The 17,925-nt window shown below is 35.5% G+C and overlaps 1 protein-coding gene across 1 annotated transcript in view; it reads left to right on the forward strand.

Moving 5' to 3' along the window:
* The first annotated feature begins 1,276 nt into the window (after positions 1-1,276).
* Positions 1,277-17,925, forward strand: part of TMPRSS11A (transmembrane serine protease 11A) — a 42,785-nt gene continuing 26,136 nt past the window's right edge. Inside the window, exons 1-3 of the mRNA XM_045997375.1 lie at positions 1,277-1,335; positions 5,359-5,495; positions 7,524-7,642. Of these exons, the coding sequence (XP_045853331.1) occupies positions 1,277-1,335; positions 5,359-5,495; positions 7,524-7,642 (315 nt within the window). The remainder of the gene's footprint in view (positions 1,336-5,358; positions 5,496-7,523; positions 7,643-17,925) is intronic.

The raw sequence follows: 17,925 nt of genomic DNA on the forward strand, positions 1-17,925 counted from the left end.
GGTGGATCAAATAAACTCTACTTTCACTTCATAAGACTCTTCATTTGCCTTTTATGCTACTTGAAATACCACACATTATTCATTTGAATTTATAGGAAGCCTATTCTGAAAAATATAAAAATCAATCTCAAAAAGAAATTTGATATCACAGAGAAAAATGGGCCTTTGAATCATAGAGGCCAATTAGCTTTTAGTTCTGCATACTAGCTATGTGAATTGAGCAAGTTATTTACTTGGAAAAATGAAGATAAATAATTCTACTGACAAGAGTGTGTGGAACATGAAGTGTGACAATATGCCAATACCGCCCACAAAGTCAGCACTTTCTACATAGCAGCTCTTGTTACCACTTTAGTATTAAATGGTCATTCCAAAATAGCCACTGTAGAAGACAGTATGGAGGTTCCTCAAAAAGTTAAAAATGGAAGCAGCCTATGATCCAAAAAGTTAAAAATAGAAGCATCCATAATTCCACTATGGGTTATTTACCCAGAAAATACAAAACACTACATTCAAAGGGATACATTCACCTCATGTTTTATTTCAACATAATTTATAATAGACAAATGATGGAAGCAAGCCAAGTGTCCATCAACAGATGAATGGATTAAAGAAGAGGTGGTGTGTGTGTGTGTGTGTGTGTAATGGTTTATTATGTTGGAATATATATATATGTATAAACATATATATATTATATATATATATGATGGGATATTACTCAGTCATAAAAAATAAAGAAATCTTACCATTAGCAATGATATGGATGGAGCTACAGAGTATAATGCTAAGCAAAATGAGTCAGAGAAAGACAAATACCATAAGATTTCACTCATATGTGGAATTTAAGAAACAAAACAAAAAAGGGGAAGAAAGAGAGAGAGAGACAAACCAAGAAATGGACTATTAACTATAGAGAACAAAAGTGCTCACCAGAGGAGAGATGGGTGAGGAGATGAGTGAAATAGGTGAAGGGGTTTAAGAAGAGTACACTTATCATGGTGAGCGATGAGTAATGTACAGAAGTGCTGAATCACTATATTGTACACTTGAAACCAATACACCATTGTATGCTAACTATATTAGAATTAAAACACAATAAAAAATAGAATAAAATAGTACCAGAGTAACCAGATATTCACATATCAAAGTATATTAGGTCACCACAAAAGGTTGCTCTTCTATAGCAAATGTCTGACTTCAGTGGCTCAAAGGGAATGACAATTTTCACTGGTAGGAAAATTTGGCCCTTTGTTTCTAGAACAACTTTCCTCCAGGGATGGGTCCTATGCTAGAAAAAGGCGAGCAAAGTTTTCTGCAGCAAAGGGCTTCTAGGAAGTTAGTGCACTTAGCACCTTTGTTCAGTGATATTAGGAGTTAAAGTAGTCTTGATTTTTCCGACTCTTGATTTTGGCTCAGATCATGATCATAGGGCAGTGAGACCAAACCCTGTGTTGGTTTCCCCACTCAGTACAGAGTCTGCTTGAGATTCTCTCTCCCTCTATCCATCCCCCTGCTCACAAATGCTCTCTCTCACTCTCTCTCTCTCTCAAATAAATAAATAAAATCTTCAAAGACCTGAGCTCTGCCTATAATCTAAGTGAGCCTGGAAGATGATCGCAAATGTTAGATCAGATAGCTGCCCCAACCAACACCTTGATTTCAATCTTACGAGATCCTGAGCAGAGAACTCAGATGTGACACATACAGAATTGTGAACTAGTTGCTTTAAACTGCTAACTTTGCGGTAATTTGCGGCAATAGAAAAATTAATGCACCAGTGTTTGTTTTATGGTGCAAGCAGGAAAAAAATGCATGAGCACCATGGTGTAGTGCATCTCTACTTACAATTAGGCTAGATTCCCAAGGCTTTACAAAGCCTATTTCTTTTCATATCTGAAACGATATTATGCAAATCACTAGCAGAACCTCTCTAGAATGGAAAGTCGGTGATGCATGTTTGCTTTCATGAATGTCTTCTTTGTATTTATAAAAGTGACACTGAGTTGAAAGTTTATTCATGTAGGATTAAGTAGGGGCAGCTTTAGCCTATGGCTCCTGAAGCTTTTGTAATTTGGCATTGTACACCTATTATTCCCCATTCTTACTCCCATTCGTTGGCCGCCATTCCTCACCCTCACCCTCGCAGCACCTTGTATGGGATTTATAGATATGACTGCCACAGCACATGAAGCTGTGTGTCATTGGTTATTGAACCACTCTTCTGCTAAGAGTCCCACCGTTCAGTCTGTAATGGTGTGAGTTTGCATGCATCTCAGTATGGGATATGAGCTCCCTGTCATCTACCTTCCTCATTTGTCCTACTCAGAGGAACTCTGGTGTGATGAGAAGATAGACTTCAAAGCTTTAAAATCTCCTTGAGGTCTAGCCTTTCTTCTTTGGTTTTCTTATTGTTTTTGAATGACTTGAAGATACAATTGAATGGTCAAATAAATGATGAATGAATAAATGAATGAATAAATACATAAATAATAAACTAATTTAAGAATTTTAACATACACTCAATGGAGAAGCCATCTGGAACTGAAAAAAAAAATAGTGCCCCAGGAGTTAGAAGGCATGAGTTTGAGATGACTCCTATTTTGGTTATATTAGAGAAGTCATTTAATCATCTCTAGGCCTCAGGTTTCTCACCTGGAAAATGTGTTGAATTTTCAGGTAGCCTCTAAGTTATCTTTCACTTCTGAATTTAAGTTTTAGCCATTTGAGAGGCTAAGTAATATTATACTCCATGGAGCTTCTGTTTGTTATTATATTCTGGTACCTTAGCTTTGGTCTGTTAGAAGACACATTGCCTTTCCACAGCCAGTTGTCTAGATTCTTTTTAATCAGTCAATGCACACATTGTCAATATTTTCTATGCCCAACAGAATTCAGATCTCTCAAATTCCACTAGGTTTATAAGGTAAATACATTACTATGCCAAAACTATCATCTTCTCAATTGTTTAGGTCCACAAACTGTATCTTTTGTGCTTGCATTTACATAAAAATATGCTTATATTTTAAAAATATCCATAAATCAAACAATATTTATTTAAAATTACATTCAGTGGGCACCTGGGTGGCTCAGTGGGTTAAAGCTTCCGCCTTCGGCTAGGGTCATGATCCCAGGGTCCAGGGATCAAGCTCCGCATCAGGCTCTCTGCTCAGCAGGGAGCCTGCTTCCTCCTCTCTCTCTGCCTGCCTCTCTGCCTACTTTTGATTTCTATATGTCAAATAAATAAATAAAATCTTTAAAAATAAATAAAATAAAATTACATTCAGTACAAAACAGTGCACTAAATCTTGTGAAGGAAATATGAAAAATACCTTCTGCGTCCAAAGCTAAATTCTAATGAAAGGCATAAATGAAGTTGACTACAATGGCAAGTTGTAGAGAAGGAGCACTACACAATGAGTTAGATGACCAAAACCCTTTTAAGCCACTTGACTCTAATCAAGTATCTGCTCTCTCAGCCTCTGTTATTTCATATGTAAAGCCTACGTAATATATGCCTCTTATTGCTTTATAAAATTCCCACTCTTTATCAGGCAACCTTATTAAATCTTAATGATAAAAAGATGAACAACAATAGTCCAGCTCCATAAGGGGTGCACAGCTAAGTTTAGATCAATACACATGCAAACAAATACTTGACACAGTATCATTAGCACTATGGTTGATCACAAGAGGCTAGGGAAAAAAAGCAAAGAGTTATTTTTCTCCTCCTAAATTATGGAAATTTCCTCTAACTCTGATGCAATAAAAGTAAAAAATACATAGCATCACATTTGAAGTAGTCTTGTCAAAAAAGAATTTAACCAAAATCTAACCAAGTCTCTAGATCTGTTTAACCTAACAGGAAGTGAGAGGGATAGAAGAACAAGGTAAGTGATCTCATAAGAAAGCATTCAGACAAGCAAGAAGTGGGATGTTCTAAAGGACAACTGGTTTGATTTCTTCAACAAGTCAACATCATTAAAATTTTCAAAGGAAAAAGGACTCTTCCTTAAAAGGCTTAAAAGACATAATAACCAAATATACTACATGATTCTTGACTATGTCCTGATTTGTACAAACCGTCAGTAAACATAGTGCAGATAAAAGAGGGAATTTGAAGGTTGCCTGGATAGTTGGATATACTGGAGAAATATTGCTAATTTTTAGGAGTGTTATGGTATTATGGCTATGTTGGAAATACCCTGTTTATAATGGTGATGTAGTGAAAAGTCATAATGTCTTTTTTTTTTTATGTATTACATATTTTATTTTAACCTAAATAAAATAATTAACCAATACTTGGTAAATCCAAAATAACTAACCGATACCACCAAACAATTTTACAGAGCCGATACACCAATTCTCACTACTACCAGCAGTGGATAAAGATTCAAATTGCTTCCTATCTTTGCCAGTACTTGGAACTTTTTATCTTTACTGTTTTAGTCAGTCTGGTTGGGGTTTAATGGCATTGTATTGTGGTTGAATCAGCATTTTCTTGACAACTAATGAACTTGAGGATATTTCCATATGTTTATTGGCCATTTGGATATCCTCCTTCATGAAGTACCTCTTTAAGTCTTTTAGCCCGTTTCTCTATTAAGTTGTTTGCATTTCTCTTATTGATTTGTAGGAGTTCTTTGTATATTCCTTTATATGATTTGTAGGAGTTCTTTTTATGCTCCAGATAAAAGTCCTTTGTGATAGATATATTGTGAATATCTTTTTTTTGTTTGTTTGTTTGTTTTTTCATTTTATTTATTTTTTCAGTGTAACAGTATTCATTCTTTTTGCACAACACCCAGTGCTCCATGCAAAACAAAAGTCATAATGTCTTATTTCATATTAAAATACGGCCACAAAATGAATGAATCAAAATGGCAAAAATATTAACAACTGATAAAATGATGTGATAAATAGAGGGGTGTTCCACTATACTATTCCTTCTAAATTTCAATGTATCTGAAATACTTCATAATCAAGACTTAAAAGATAAAAAATAAGTAAGATAATAGATTTTAAATTACTTTGTAAACTCTAAAAGGAGAGACAGAGAAAAAAGAAAAAAAAAGTGTTGGAGGAAGAAGGAAAAACATCCTTTTTCAAGCTTTGGACCACATTGCTAAGTCAGGACTGGCCACCACAGAAAGCCAGTACCCCCAGAAATAGAAACCAGGAGCAACATCATGAATTCTCAGATCCTGATCTTTTTAACACCTCCCTTCACCCCAAGATGACCTTGATGAAAACTGAAGACAAATGTCTTCTTGCTGAGAAAGGCAGACCAAAGCAACTCGATCTTATCCAAATGAAAACTGGAAAGCCTGTAACCATTACCATGTAAGAGTAACTGGTGAGTTTTCTTTTTCACAGAACAGCAGGATTTGGCACCCGAAGCAGCGGTTTGAAACCATGGATGACTGCCCTTCTCATTTTGTTATTACTAACAGTAGTGGCAGTGACCATTGGTGTTCTGGCTCACATGTTAGTCTCTGGTGGGTAAAAATTATGGATTTCATTCAGTTTGATTTCATTTTTCTCATTCATATATATGTATATGTGATTTCATCCAAAAACAGTTTTGTACTTTTACCAGCAAATGCCCACATTTAGAATTGTTTAAATTTATTCAATAATTTTATTCAGAAACAATTACTGACTGCCTAATTACATATGAGTACTTTTCTGGAAGACTCAAGATACAGCATTAAGTAAACAAGTTTCCTATCTACTTAGAGCTTGCAATCTAGTATTCTTTTGAGAATCTACACAAAAGATCAAAAATAATAACTAAAATTTACTAGCAGTCATAATAACTCTAATCACACATGTGGAAAAACAGTGATAGTTATTAAATTCATTATTAAAATTGGCTCATTTACTCATCATCCTATTCACCAACATTTAAAGGCAAAAGAAAGGAGTACCTGGTTGGCTCAGTGGATTAAGCCTCTGCCTTTGGCTCAGGTCATGATCCCAGGATCCTGGGATTGACCCCCACATCCAGTTGTCTGCTCAGCAGGGAGCCTGCTTCCTCCCCCCCCGCCACCATCTGCCTCTCTGCCTACTTGTGATCTCCGTCTGTCAAATAAATAAATAAAATTTTTAAAAAAAAGGCAAAAGAAAAACACATGGCCAAAGTAATAATGAATTTTGAAATAATTGGTAAATTCTAGATATGACAGAATGTTGTTACTTATTTTTAGAGAGAATTTTCTTCTTTCTAAAATGATATTCAGGTATTTTTTAATTGCCTAAATAAATAAATAAAATTGTTATATTTATAATCACACAAATACTGCATTTCAGAGTTCTTTCTAAATTCTGTGTTTCCCTGCACAGACTGCAAACCATTAACATTTTCGACAAATCTCATAGTGTCACTCACACAGATGTGTATGATACAACAAGTAGCTCAGGTTGCTTCCTTGAATGGTCTCATCTATTGTCATCTTCCTCAGATTTGGTGGAGAATGATTCTATCAGGAGCTTTAAAGGACACAGTTCTGGCCTACTATGACAACCCCACCTGTAGTTTATGCCAATGGCCAAAGATTCTTAGGTCAGTTCATGTGACTGCACAAAAGCCCCTTTATTTGGACTATAAGGTTTGATAACAATATGGATTGTACAGATAAATATCAGGGGGACCAGAGAAAGCACTCCAGAGTCCACATGGAAGACACACCATCCTGAGATCCCTCTTCCTTTCCAGCTCCATAACTGGGAAACCCATTTTATCTCCCTGGCTCCCCAGGGAGAGAGAAACGTTCTGTGATGGCTCCATTCTCTAGTTTTAACTCTTTGTAGCTTTCTTGTCCACTCCCCTCCCCACCACACGCACACAAGGATATATTCCTAAGGTTACCGATTTCCCAGAAGTCTCCCTGCCCTCTGTTTTCTTACCTTTCCCAGTAGCCACGCAAGATCTGACTGATTCACCCCAGTTCACAGTGTTCTTAACTCCCACCTCTGACAGTTTTCCCCCTTTCTTTTCCTGTCTTTCTCACTGTACCTGACTCTCCCATTATAAATCATAATTCACAAGGACATTCATTTACATCTACTTCCTGTAGAGTATAAGGTGATATACGTTTCAGTCCCTCAGCAAAGAACTGTATAGGAATTAATGGTTCCAGCTCTAGAGTTGCACTGTCTAGGTTTAAACTCAGGCTACTTACTAGTTATAGATCCTGGAGCAAGTTGCTTAGCACCTCTGTGCCTCACTTACTTCCTCTGTGAAATGGAGCCAATGCCAATCTTGAAGAGCTAGAATGAGGACCAAATGAATTAACACATGTAAAGTACCCAGAACAATGTTTCACAAGATAATACACACTCAGTAAATATCAGCTATTATTAACATAATACATTAATCATCATTTTCATTAATATTATTATGAAACTACATTTTTAAAGAATCTCAGCAGTAATTCAAGACTTTATATTAGCCCCATTGTATCTGTACCTTAGATCCTGAAAGCTATGCCCATATCACGTAATTTCCTACTTTTCTATCACAGGACAGAAAATGGAGTATTATCATGCCACCTTTAAAATTTCAGATCTACGAGTCAATAGTAATTCTGGACAAAACAACACATACCAACTTATGGACTTACGGGAGATGAGTGAGAACTTGGTAAGTCAGATGATATCCTTCCTGTTGTAAAATAACGCAGATGGAAGGGATTTGTGAATCATTTCCTTCAATATTTCTCAAAAGATGATTTTCAGACCACCTGCATCAAAATCATCTTCAAGAGTCCTAAGCCCCACCGCGGACTCTCTGAATCAGTGTCTGATGAGATGGGTAGTCATGGTTGAGAGAGTAAAGGAATCGTCATTCTAACAGTGATCCTGATACACTACTCTAATTCAATCATCTCATCTAACGGTGAGAGAACTGAGGCCAACTCTATCCCAGCCTATCACTTCCCCCATTGCCCCATAATATCACCCAAATTATAAAGTTTAGCCGTATCAGAAATGGTTACTTGTGAAACCACATGCTTTTTTGTAGGACCACATTCTAAGATTTAAAATATTTTTAAAATATATGAGAGAAGGAAAGATAATCACAAATATTAATTTTATCTCACAAGCATGCTAATAAAGATAAAATAGCCAGACCTATTATGTAATATTCAAATGCAATACTAATAATTTTGTTAAAACTAAAATATAGAACTGCCCCCAAAAAGGAAAACTAAATTCAGTTACAATATAATTCTCTGCATGATGCATGAAAAGGTGATGGTGTGTGTGAACCATCACTCAAAAACTAAGCTTAATGTGGGGCACCTGGGTGGCTCAGTGGGTTAAGCCTCTGCCTCCGGCTCTGTTCATGATCTTAGGGTCCTGAGATCAAGCCCCACATCAGGCTCTCTGCTCAGCAGGGAGCCTGTTTCACCCCCTCTCTCTCTGTCTGCCTCTCTGACTACTTGTGATCTCTGTCTGTCAAATAAATAAATAAAATCTTAAAAAAAAAAACTAAGCTTAATTTAACTTCTATGACAAGGAAGCATGGCAGTACAGTTATTTCCAAACAGTGGGAATGGCAGATGTATTGGTTTGTTTTAGTAGTCAGAGAACCTTTCTAGTTCTAAATATTTCCTTTCTTTCTCAAATCAATTTTCATTTTCCTATCACCACCTGATCTTTATCCCTATGCATACTCAATTGCAACATATTTGCAATAATATCATAGAGTTTAGAACCTATATTTTCAAGCCTCACTAAATCATGCACTTTGGTTCCATCTTACAGTCTTGTCCCTCCAAATCATTAATTAACATTTGTAGGCTGAAATATATTCTTCCATTCCTTTATATCTATAGTACCTTAGAAAACAGCATTTGCAATCATTTCTTGAGGAATGCCCAAAAAAACCTGGGTGCGTGCCCTGGTACTTCCTTTAGCCCTCTAATGCTGAATGACTCTACATAACTACTTCAATGTAAAAACAATAATAAAAAATAATCTTTGCGACGACGTGGATGGAACTAGAGGGTATCATGCTTAGTGAAATAAGTCAATCGGAGAAAGACAACTATCATATGATCTCCCTGATATGAGGACGTGGAGATGCAACATGGGGGGTTAGGGGGATAGGAGAAGAATAAATGAAACAAGATGGGATTGGGAGGGAGACAAACCATAAGTGACTCTTAATCTCACAAAACAAACTGAGGGTTGCTGGGGGGAGGGGGGTCGGGATAGGGGGAGTGGGGTTATGGACATTGGGGAGGGTATGTGCTATGGTGAGTGCTGTGAAGTGTGTAAACCTGGTGATTCACAGACCTGTACCCCTGGGGATAAAAATACATTATATGTTTATAAAAAAATAAGAAATAAATAAAAAATTAAAAAAAATCTTTGATGTACAAATTCTTTGAACTTGGAAACTGTTTACAATAAATCAAGAAAGTTTAAAATGTTTATGTTTTACAGCCAATATTGTTGTTGTTTTAGGCTAACCAAGACACTATCTTTACTGAAGTAAACGGACAGGAATGCAATAGATCTTTTAAACGGGAATAAAGAAAGGCAAAGCGCATTTATAATAGCAAAATTGTGTTTGAAAGCGGACTTTCAGGTTTCAGTAAATCACGCATTTCTAGGAATGAAGGAGCCTCAGGTGCAAAGGCTGAGTTAGGTAATAACGCATCATGAGCGCAGGCAAGGCACTTCTCTGGTCGTCATTATTTTTCTCATAACACATTCTCATTCACCTCTCCCTGCAGGCTACCATTCTTTATTTCATTCTTTATTTCATGTGTATTCTTTTGTTTGCATTCATTCTCATAAAAATGGGTTTTGTTGTTTGTATGCACGTCCCTTTAATTTATTCTTTGTGTTATAACTCCGTTGTTTTAGTCAGTTTGGACAACTATACCAAAGTACCACATACTGGATGGCTAATAAATACCAGAAATTTACTTCTCAAAGTTTTGGAGGCTGGAAGTCTGAGATCAGGGACCAGTGTAGTCAGGTTCTGGAAGTGACCCTCTTTCAGGTTGCAGGCTGCAGATTTCTAGACATATCCTCACATGGATGAGAGCAGACATAAAGGGCTCTCTGGGTTTCTTGTTATAAGGGGACCAACCCCATTCATGACCTAATCACCTCTCAAAGGCCCCACCTCCTAATACCATTACATTTGAGGGTTAGCATTTCAACATATGAATAAGGGGCCAGGGTTGGGGGGGTAGGGAGTGGGGGCCAGAGGGAGGGGCAACAAATATTCAGTCCATGGCATCACTTTTTGTTTCAGATTTTTTTTAAATTTTTTATTTATTTATTTATTTTGTATAAACATATAATGTATTTTTATCCCCAGGGGTACAGGTCTGTGAATCACCAGGTTTACACACTTCACAGCACTCACCATAGCACATACCCTCCCCAATGTCCATAACCCAACCACCCTCTCCCAAACCCCCCTCCCCCCAGCAGCCCTCAGTTTGTTTTGTGAGATTAAGAGTCTCTTATGGTTTGTCTCCCTTCCAATCCCATCTTGTTTCATTTATTCTTCTCCTATCCCCCAACCCCCCATGTTGCATCTCCACATCCTCATATCAGGGAGATCATATGATAGTTGTCTTTCTCCGACTGACTTATTTCACTAAGCATGATACCCTCTAGTTCCATCCATGTTGTCACAAATGGCAAGATTTCATTTCTTTTGATGGCTGCATAGTATTCCATTGTGTATATATACCACATCTTCTTTATCCATTCTGTTTCAGACTTTTTTACTCAGATTTTTTTAAGATGGTTTTTAAACTCTATCCATGTTGCTAAATGTACATCTAATCCATTGCTATTGGCTGCCACAAAATGATTCACAGTCTGTATCTGCCATATTTTACCTCCTGCCCATCATCCCAAGAGTTGCTGCACTAAACTGCCTCCTACTTGTCCCCTATGGACCTTTGCAAGTTCTTTTGAAGGCAGAGTCACTGGGTCATTGGGTGTGCCTCCACTTAACTTGACTAACTAGCTGGATTGCTCTTAAGAATGCCTGAACCAGTGTACATTCCGTCAGCAGTGCAGGTCCCCACATCTTTGCTCACACTTGGTATTACTTGGCTTGCTGACTTCTGCCAGCCTAATAAGCAAAGTTATATCTTATTTTTTTATTTAATTTAATTTTTCTGATTATTAATAAGCTTGTGCACTATTAAACATGCTTATTAGCAAAGTTTTCATTTTTATAAACTGTTGGTACCTATCCTTTACCTGTTTCACTATTAGAGCTATTTTGTTTTATTAGTGTTATTTTCCAGGAGTTCCTTATATTTTCCAGATATGAACAGTTTGTGGGTTGTAGAAATTACAGTTATCCATTCTGTTTTCTATTAATTTGGACTATGCTGTTCTTCATGAAATAGAAATCCATAATTTTGAAGTAATCATCTTCATCAATTTTCTTTGTCTTATGTTCATATTTTTTATAATTTTTTATAGAAAACATTCCCTCTAGTCATAAAAATATTTTACTATATTTTCTTCTATTAAGTTTATCATTTTACTTTTATATTAGGTTTTCAATGTCTCTAAAGTCCACCACGTATGTAATGTCAGGTAGGGTCCCCGGTTTTATTCTGCATATAAGTGAGCCAGTTTTCCCAATTTTTCTTCCCAATATGTGGTATGATTGTTCAGCTCTTTACATTTCTTTGCACTTGAATCTTGCAGGAAAGGAAACATGATCTATCTCTTCAAATTTCTTCCAATCTCTTTGGAGAAATGAGAATCACACACATGAAACTGAACAGCCTGACATACTTAAGAACCAAATTGTATGTTGAGGACTTTAAGGTCAGAATATCTTCCAAGAAAAGGGATTCAGCTAGGTTTCTGTGGTCAAGAAAAATGTGCTATGATTTAGCTCTGTTTAAATGAGACAGTTTAAAATTGTTAAATGAGACCATTTTTCCTTCACTCACCACCGAGTTACCTTTAGAAGAATTACACAAAGGATTCATGCCTTATCCTGAGCCACTCCTGTTTATTGTTGTTAAATCCCAATGAATAAAGCCAGATTTTTCTCCTGTCCTATATGGGTGCTAACTAGACAGCCAGGAAAGACAGGTTGCAGGTCCTGTTCTGCCTCATAATTGGGGATCTACTGATTTGAATGTAAATGGAGGTACAAAAGTAATATGAGTTCATGCTCAGATACTGCTAAAAGAACCCCAGTAACCAGACACCAATAATTCATGACACTCCCAAATGGGTAGGTCACTTTCTTTAATTATTAGAAGTTCAGGTAGAGTCACTGGCTGAGGCAGTACTTTATTTGGAGAAATATATTTTAGCAATATGAGGAAATATTTTTAAACTATAGGATCATTACAAATGTGAAAGCTATAAGCTTGTAATAACATAAAAATAACTAACATGTACTGAGTGCCAAGCACTATATTAATCACCCGATATGTATTATTTTAGTTAATTCTCAAAAACAACTTTATGAGGTAAGTACAAGTATTATCACAATTTTATAGATAAGAAAAATCAAGGTATAGAAAAGTTAAATTACTCAAGATCATACAGCTAGTAAATAATAGTTAAAATTTGAGATTACATGTTCTTAATAAACTTCCATCATCCCTAAGAATCACCTGTGTGATTTTACTTCCCATCTACAATCCTACAAAATTCCAGAAATCAAGTAATTATCCATGGTACAGTCTCTTTCAATTATACTATCTACATGGGCCAGTGACCATCATCTGCATTAACAATGGCAACAGTTGGGAATTTTCTTAAGGTTGTCTCCCCCTAAAAAACATTGCTCCTATGTCCAAGGAGCACCCCGGGACACCCAAAAAGGGCTTAAAATGATTCTCAAAATATTTTGATAACATGTGTCTATACAGTCTGTAAATATAGAAATGAATTTGGAAACACAGATGCAAGGAGATAAACTAATTAGAAATTTACTGTCTAAAAGAATTAGAAGACAAAAGTGAGAGATTTGGCTCTGATCAACATTGAGGCAGGAAATGCTTCTAAGAAAAGGGAACTGAGTCAAGGTAAACTTAAACTTAACAAAGGTAGTAGTCTTTAAGTTTGGATGCATAAGGTAAAAGAAGCAAAAAAATGCTCCATGCTTGGTGTGGGCCTATGGTCCTACGCCTAGAGAGAAGAAACTGGATTTGGAAGATTTGAGAAAATTCTAAGCAGACATTATCAAGAAACTTCATGTTCAGAGGTTAGAAAAATTGAATGTAGAGTATGGCTGAGAACTTACATGGGAACACAGACTTACATTTATTTTGTAATTAAAGATTAGGCATATCAAAAGGAAGATGCGTATCACTGCATCTCTAACTTCAATGTGTTTAACTTGAATCTTGGAAGAAAAAGATAATTATTGTCTATTTCATGTCTAATCTGCAATGTAACACCGCAAAGGAGACATCATCATCACACTTTACAGATAAGAGAACTAAGCCTCTGAAGTTGAGGTCCACAGCCAGTAAATATGACAGGGGATGCAAAGCCATGGAAGAAATCGGAACATGCGCTCTTTCCATTAAATTGTTCTACTTGTTAGGAAGGAACTCAGCTAAGATAGGAAGCTCAGTTCTACATCAATTTTTCTCCCATTTAATATTTAAATTTATTATTTTCTTATTTTTTTTAAATTTAGGTTTTGTTAGTTATAAGTTACATATGTTGTGATAGGTAACTCTTAACTAAACAACACACTGGGTTTATTTGTTATATATGTCCCCCTCCATAGTTTCCTCACTTCCTGGTATCAGCTTTGTGTTCAGCTTTACTGAGATACAATTTACATACAACGTTGTGTCAGTTTACAGTATAAAACAGGTTGATTTGCTATACTGCAAAATGATTATCACTGTAACCCCTCCATCATATCCCATAATTACCCTTTCTTTTTGGGGTTGACAACATTTCATATCTTATTTCCTTAGCAACATTCAAGTATATAGCACAGTATTATTAGCTATAGTCCCCACGTTGTACATTAGATCCCTAAAACTTGTTCATCTCATAATTGGAGGTTTGTACCCTTCCATCAACATCACCCTGCTTCTCCCATGGCCCCACCCCCACTCCCAGCCTCTGGTAACCACCAGAGTGGTAACCAGTGGTTACCAGAGTGGTAACCACCACTCTGCTCTGCTTCTGTAAATTCAGCTTTTTAGATTTCACATTTAAGTGAGATCATACAGTATTTGTCTTTGTCTGGCTTATTTCACTTAGCATAATGCCCTCAAGTTCTATCCATATTTTCCCAAATAACAGGATTTCCTTCTTTCTTGTGCCTGAATAATATTCCTGTGTACACACACATGCACACACAGCACACGCACGTTTGTATACATACCCAGAAGCAGAATTGCTGTATCATAAAGTAGTAGAAACTTCCATACTATTTTCCACAGTGGCTGCACTAGTTTATATTCTTCAAGAGTGCACAAGGGATTGCATCCTCTCCAACACGTCTCATCTCTTGTCTTTTTGATGATAGCCATTCTAAAAGGTGTGAGACGATATCTCATTGAGTTTTGATTTTCACTACCCTGATGATTAGTATGATACTGAACCCCTATTCATGTACCTGTTGATCATTTGGTATGTCTTCTGTGAAGAAATATCTATTAAGCTCTTCTACCCATTTTTTAATCAGACTTTTTTTCTGTTGAGTTGTATAGGTTCTTTATATATTTTGGATACTAACCCTTTATCAGATATGTGATTTGAAAATATTTTCTCCCATTCCATAGGTTTCCTTTTCATTTTGTTGGTGACTTCCTTTGGTGTGTAGGAGCTTTTCGGTTTGAGAGACCCACGTACTAATTTTTGCTTTCATTGCTTGTGCTTTTGTTATCATATTCAAATAATTGTTGCCACAACCAACATCAAGAAGCTTTTTCCTTATGTTTTCTTCTAGAAGTTTTATGGTTTCAGGTCTTATGTTTAAGTCTTTAATCCATTTCCAATTATTTTTGAGATGGTTTGCTTGTGGTTATCCAGACTTCCAACACTGTATATTGAAACAGATTATCCTTTCCTCATTGAGTACTCTTGGGTGCCTTGTTAAATATTAGCTGATCATCAATGTGAGGGTTTATTTCTGGGTTCTTGATTCTTTTCCATTGTTCTATGTGTCTGTTTTTATGTCAGTACCCTGCTGTTTTGATTACTATCGCTTTGTATCAGAGTTTGAAATCAGGAAGTATGATGTTTCTGGCTTCGTTCTTCTTTCTCAAGATTGTTTAGCTATGCATGATCTTCTGTAGTTCCATATAACTTTTAGGACTTTTTTTCTATTTCTGTAAAAATTGCCACTAGAATTTTGATAGAGATTGCATTTATCTATAGATGCTTTGGACAGGATTTACATTTTAACAATATTAATTCTTCCAATCCTGAACACAGGATATCTTTCATTTATTTTTGTCTTCTTTGATTTCCTTCATCAAAATGTCATAGTTTTCAGTGCAGAGATCTCTCACTTCCTTGATTAAACTTAAGTATTTTATTATTTTTGATATGATTGTGTTTTATTTCTTTTTCAGCTATTTCATTGCTAATGTATACAAAGGTAGCCATTTTCTGTAGGCTGATTTTGTATCTTGCACCTTTCCTAAATTCATGGATTAGTCAACAGTTTTTTGGTGGAATCTTTAGGATTTTCTCTATATAAAATAATACATCTGCAATTAAAGACAATTTATCCCCTTGTGATTTGGATGGCTTTTCTTTCTTTTTCTTGCTTAATTGCTCTGGCTAGAACTCCAGTACTGTGTTGAATAGGTGGTGAAAGTGGGCACCCTAGGTGTCTTGTTCCTGATCTTAGAGAGGAAGATTTCAACCTTTCCCTGTGAAATATTATATAAGCTGTGGGCTTGCCATAGATGGCCTTTATTATGTTGAAGTATATTCTTTCTATATACAATTTGTTGAGAATTTTTATCATGAAAGGATGCTGTATTTGTTAAGTGATCTTTCTGCATCTATTGAGATAATTATATGATTTTTATCTTTCATTCTATTAATGTGTGTATCACATTTATTGATTTGTGTATGTTGAAGCATCCTTGTACCTCAGGAATTAATATTGCTTGATCATAATGTATGATCCTTTCAATATATTGTTGAATTTGATTTGTTAATTTTGTTGAGAATTTTTGTATCTCTATTAATCAGGAATTTTAGCCTGTAGTGTCTTTATCTGGCTTTGGTATTAGGTTAATGCTTGCCTTGTAAAATGAATTTGGGAGTGTTCCTTCCTCTTCATTTTTTTTTGGAAAAGTTTGAGAAGAATCAGTGTTAATTTTTCTTTAGATGTTTGGTAGAGTTCACTAGGGAAACCATCAGTTTTTCTGTACTGGGAGGTTTTGATTACAGATTCAACCTCTTTACTACCTATTGATCTGTTCAGATTTTCTATTTCTTCATAATTTAATCTTAGTAGGTTGTATGTTTCCAGGAGTTTATCCATTTATTCTAGGTTATCCAATTTGTTAGTATATAATTGTTCACAGTAGTCTCTTATGATCTTTTGTATCTCTGTAGTATCAGTTGTAATATTTTTTCTTTCATTTTCTGATTTTGAGTCTTTTTTTTCCTTAGTTTAGCCAGATTTGTCAATAAAACCAACTTAGTTTTGTTGATCCTTTCTGTTGTCTTTTAGTCTCTATTTCATTTATTTTTGCTCTGATCTTTGTTATTTCCTTCCTTCTGCTAACTCTGGGCTTTGTTTTTTTTCTTCTACTTCTTTTTTTAAATTTTAATTTCAGTATAGTTAACATAGTGTTATATTAGTTTCAGGAGCACAATAGTTTTTCTTCTTTTCTAGTTCCTTGAGGTGTGAATTAGGTTGTTTATTTAAGATCTTTCTTTTTTCTTAATGTAGACATTTATCACTGTGAAATTCCACTTCAGAACTGCTTTTGCAGCATCCCATAGTTTTGATATATGTTTCCATTTTCATTTGTTTCAAAATTATTTTTTCTTTTGGTTTCTCCTCTGATCCATTAGTTGTTCAGAAGTGTGTTGCTTAATTTCCACATATTTGTGAATTTTCTAGCTTTCCTCTGGTTATTAACTTCTAGTTTCATGCTAGTCAAAACATAGTAGTCAAAACATAGTCAAAAGCATAGTATGATTTCAGTCTTAAGTATTTGCTAAGACTTGTTTTGTGACTTATAATGATCTATCATTATAGATCATAAAATCCTAAAGAATTTTCTGTGTGTGCTTGAGAAGAATGTGTATTCTCTTGCTGTTAGGTGGGATGTCTTATATATGTCTGGTTAGTCCACTTGGTATAAAGTATGGTCAAGCCCAATGTTTCCTTATTAATTTTCTGGATGATGGATCCATGATAAAAATGGGATGCTGAAGTTCTCTACTATTATTGTATAGTCTATTTCTCTCTTCGGATCTGTTTGTATTTGCTTGCTTTATTTGGGTACTCTAATGTTAGGTACAATATTTATGATGGTTCTGTCTTCCTGATGAATTGACTCCTTTTTCATTATATAATGACTTTCTTTGTCTTTTGATACCAGTTTTGGCTTATGGTCTCTTGTCTGTATCAGTTTTTGAGGAGGAAGACAACAGAAACAAACAACTATAATAGAGGAAGGAATTTGATGAAAATATCTGCCTGTATATGTTTAGCATAAACAACCTATGATTAGGAGAAAAATGTGGATGGGTGTTTTCTGAGAGAAGTTTTTTTGAGAAAGGAAGCGATATGAACCATCTCTAAACTTCCTGATGAAGTTATAACTATAGCACAGTCTTTACTGAATAATCTATTTAGATTATTGTTCATCATTCAGGAAATATAAAAGATTCTAAGAGTAATGATTCATATTCTCTCTCTTTCTCCTTTTCACTGAATAATTTGGAGATTTCAAGGACAAC

The sequence above is a fragment of the Meles meles genome, chromosome 2, assembly GCF_922984935.1.
Source record: "Meles meles chromosome 2, mMelMel3.1 paternal haplotype, whole genome shotgun sequence".
Taxonomy (NCBI): domain Eukaryota; kingdom Metazoa; phylum Chordata; class Mammalia; order Carnivora; family Mustelidae; genus Meles; species Meles meles.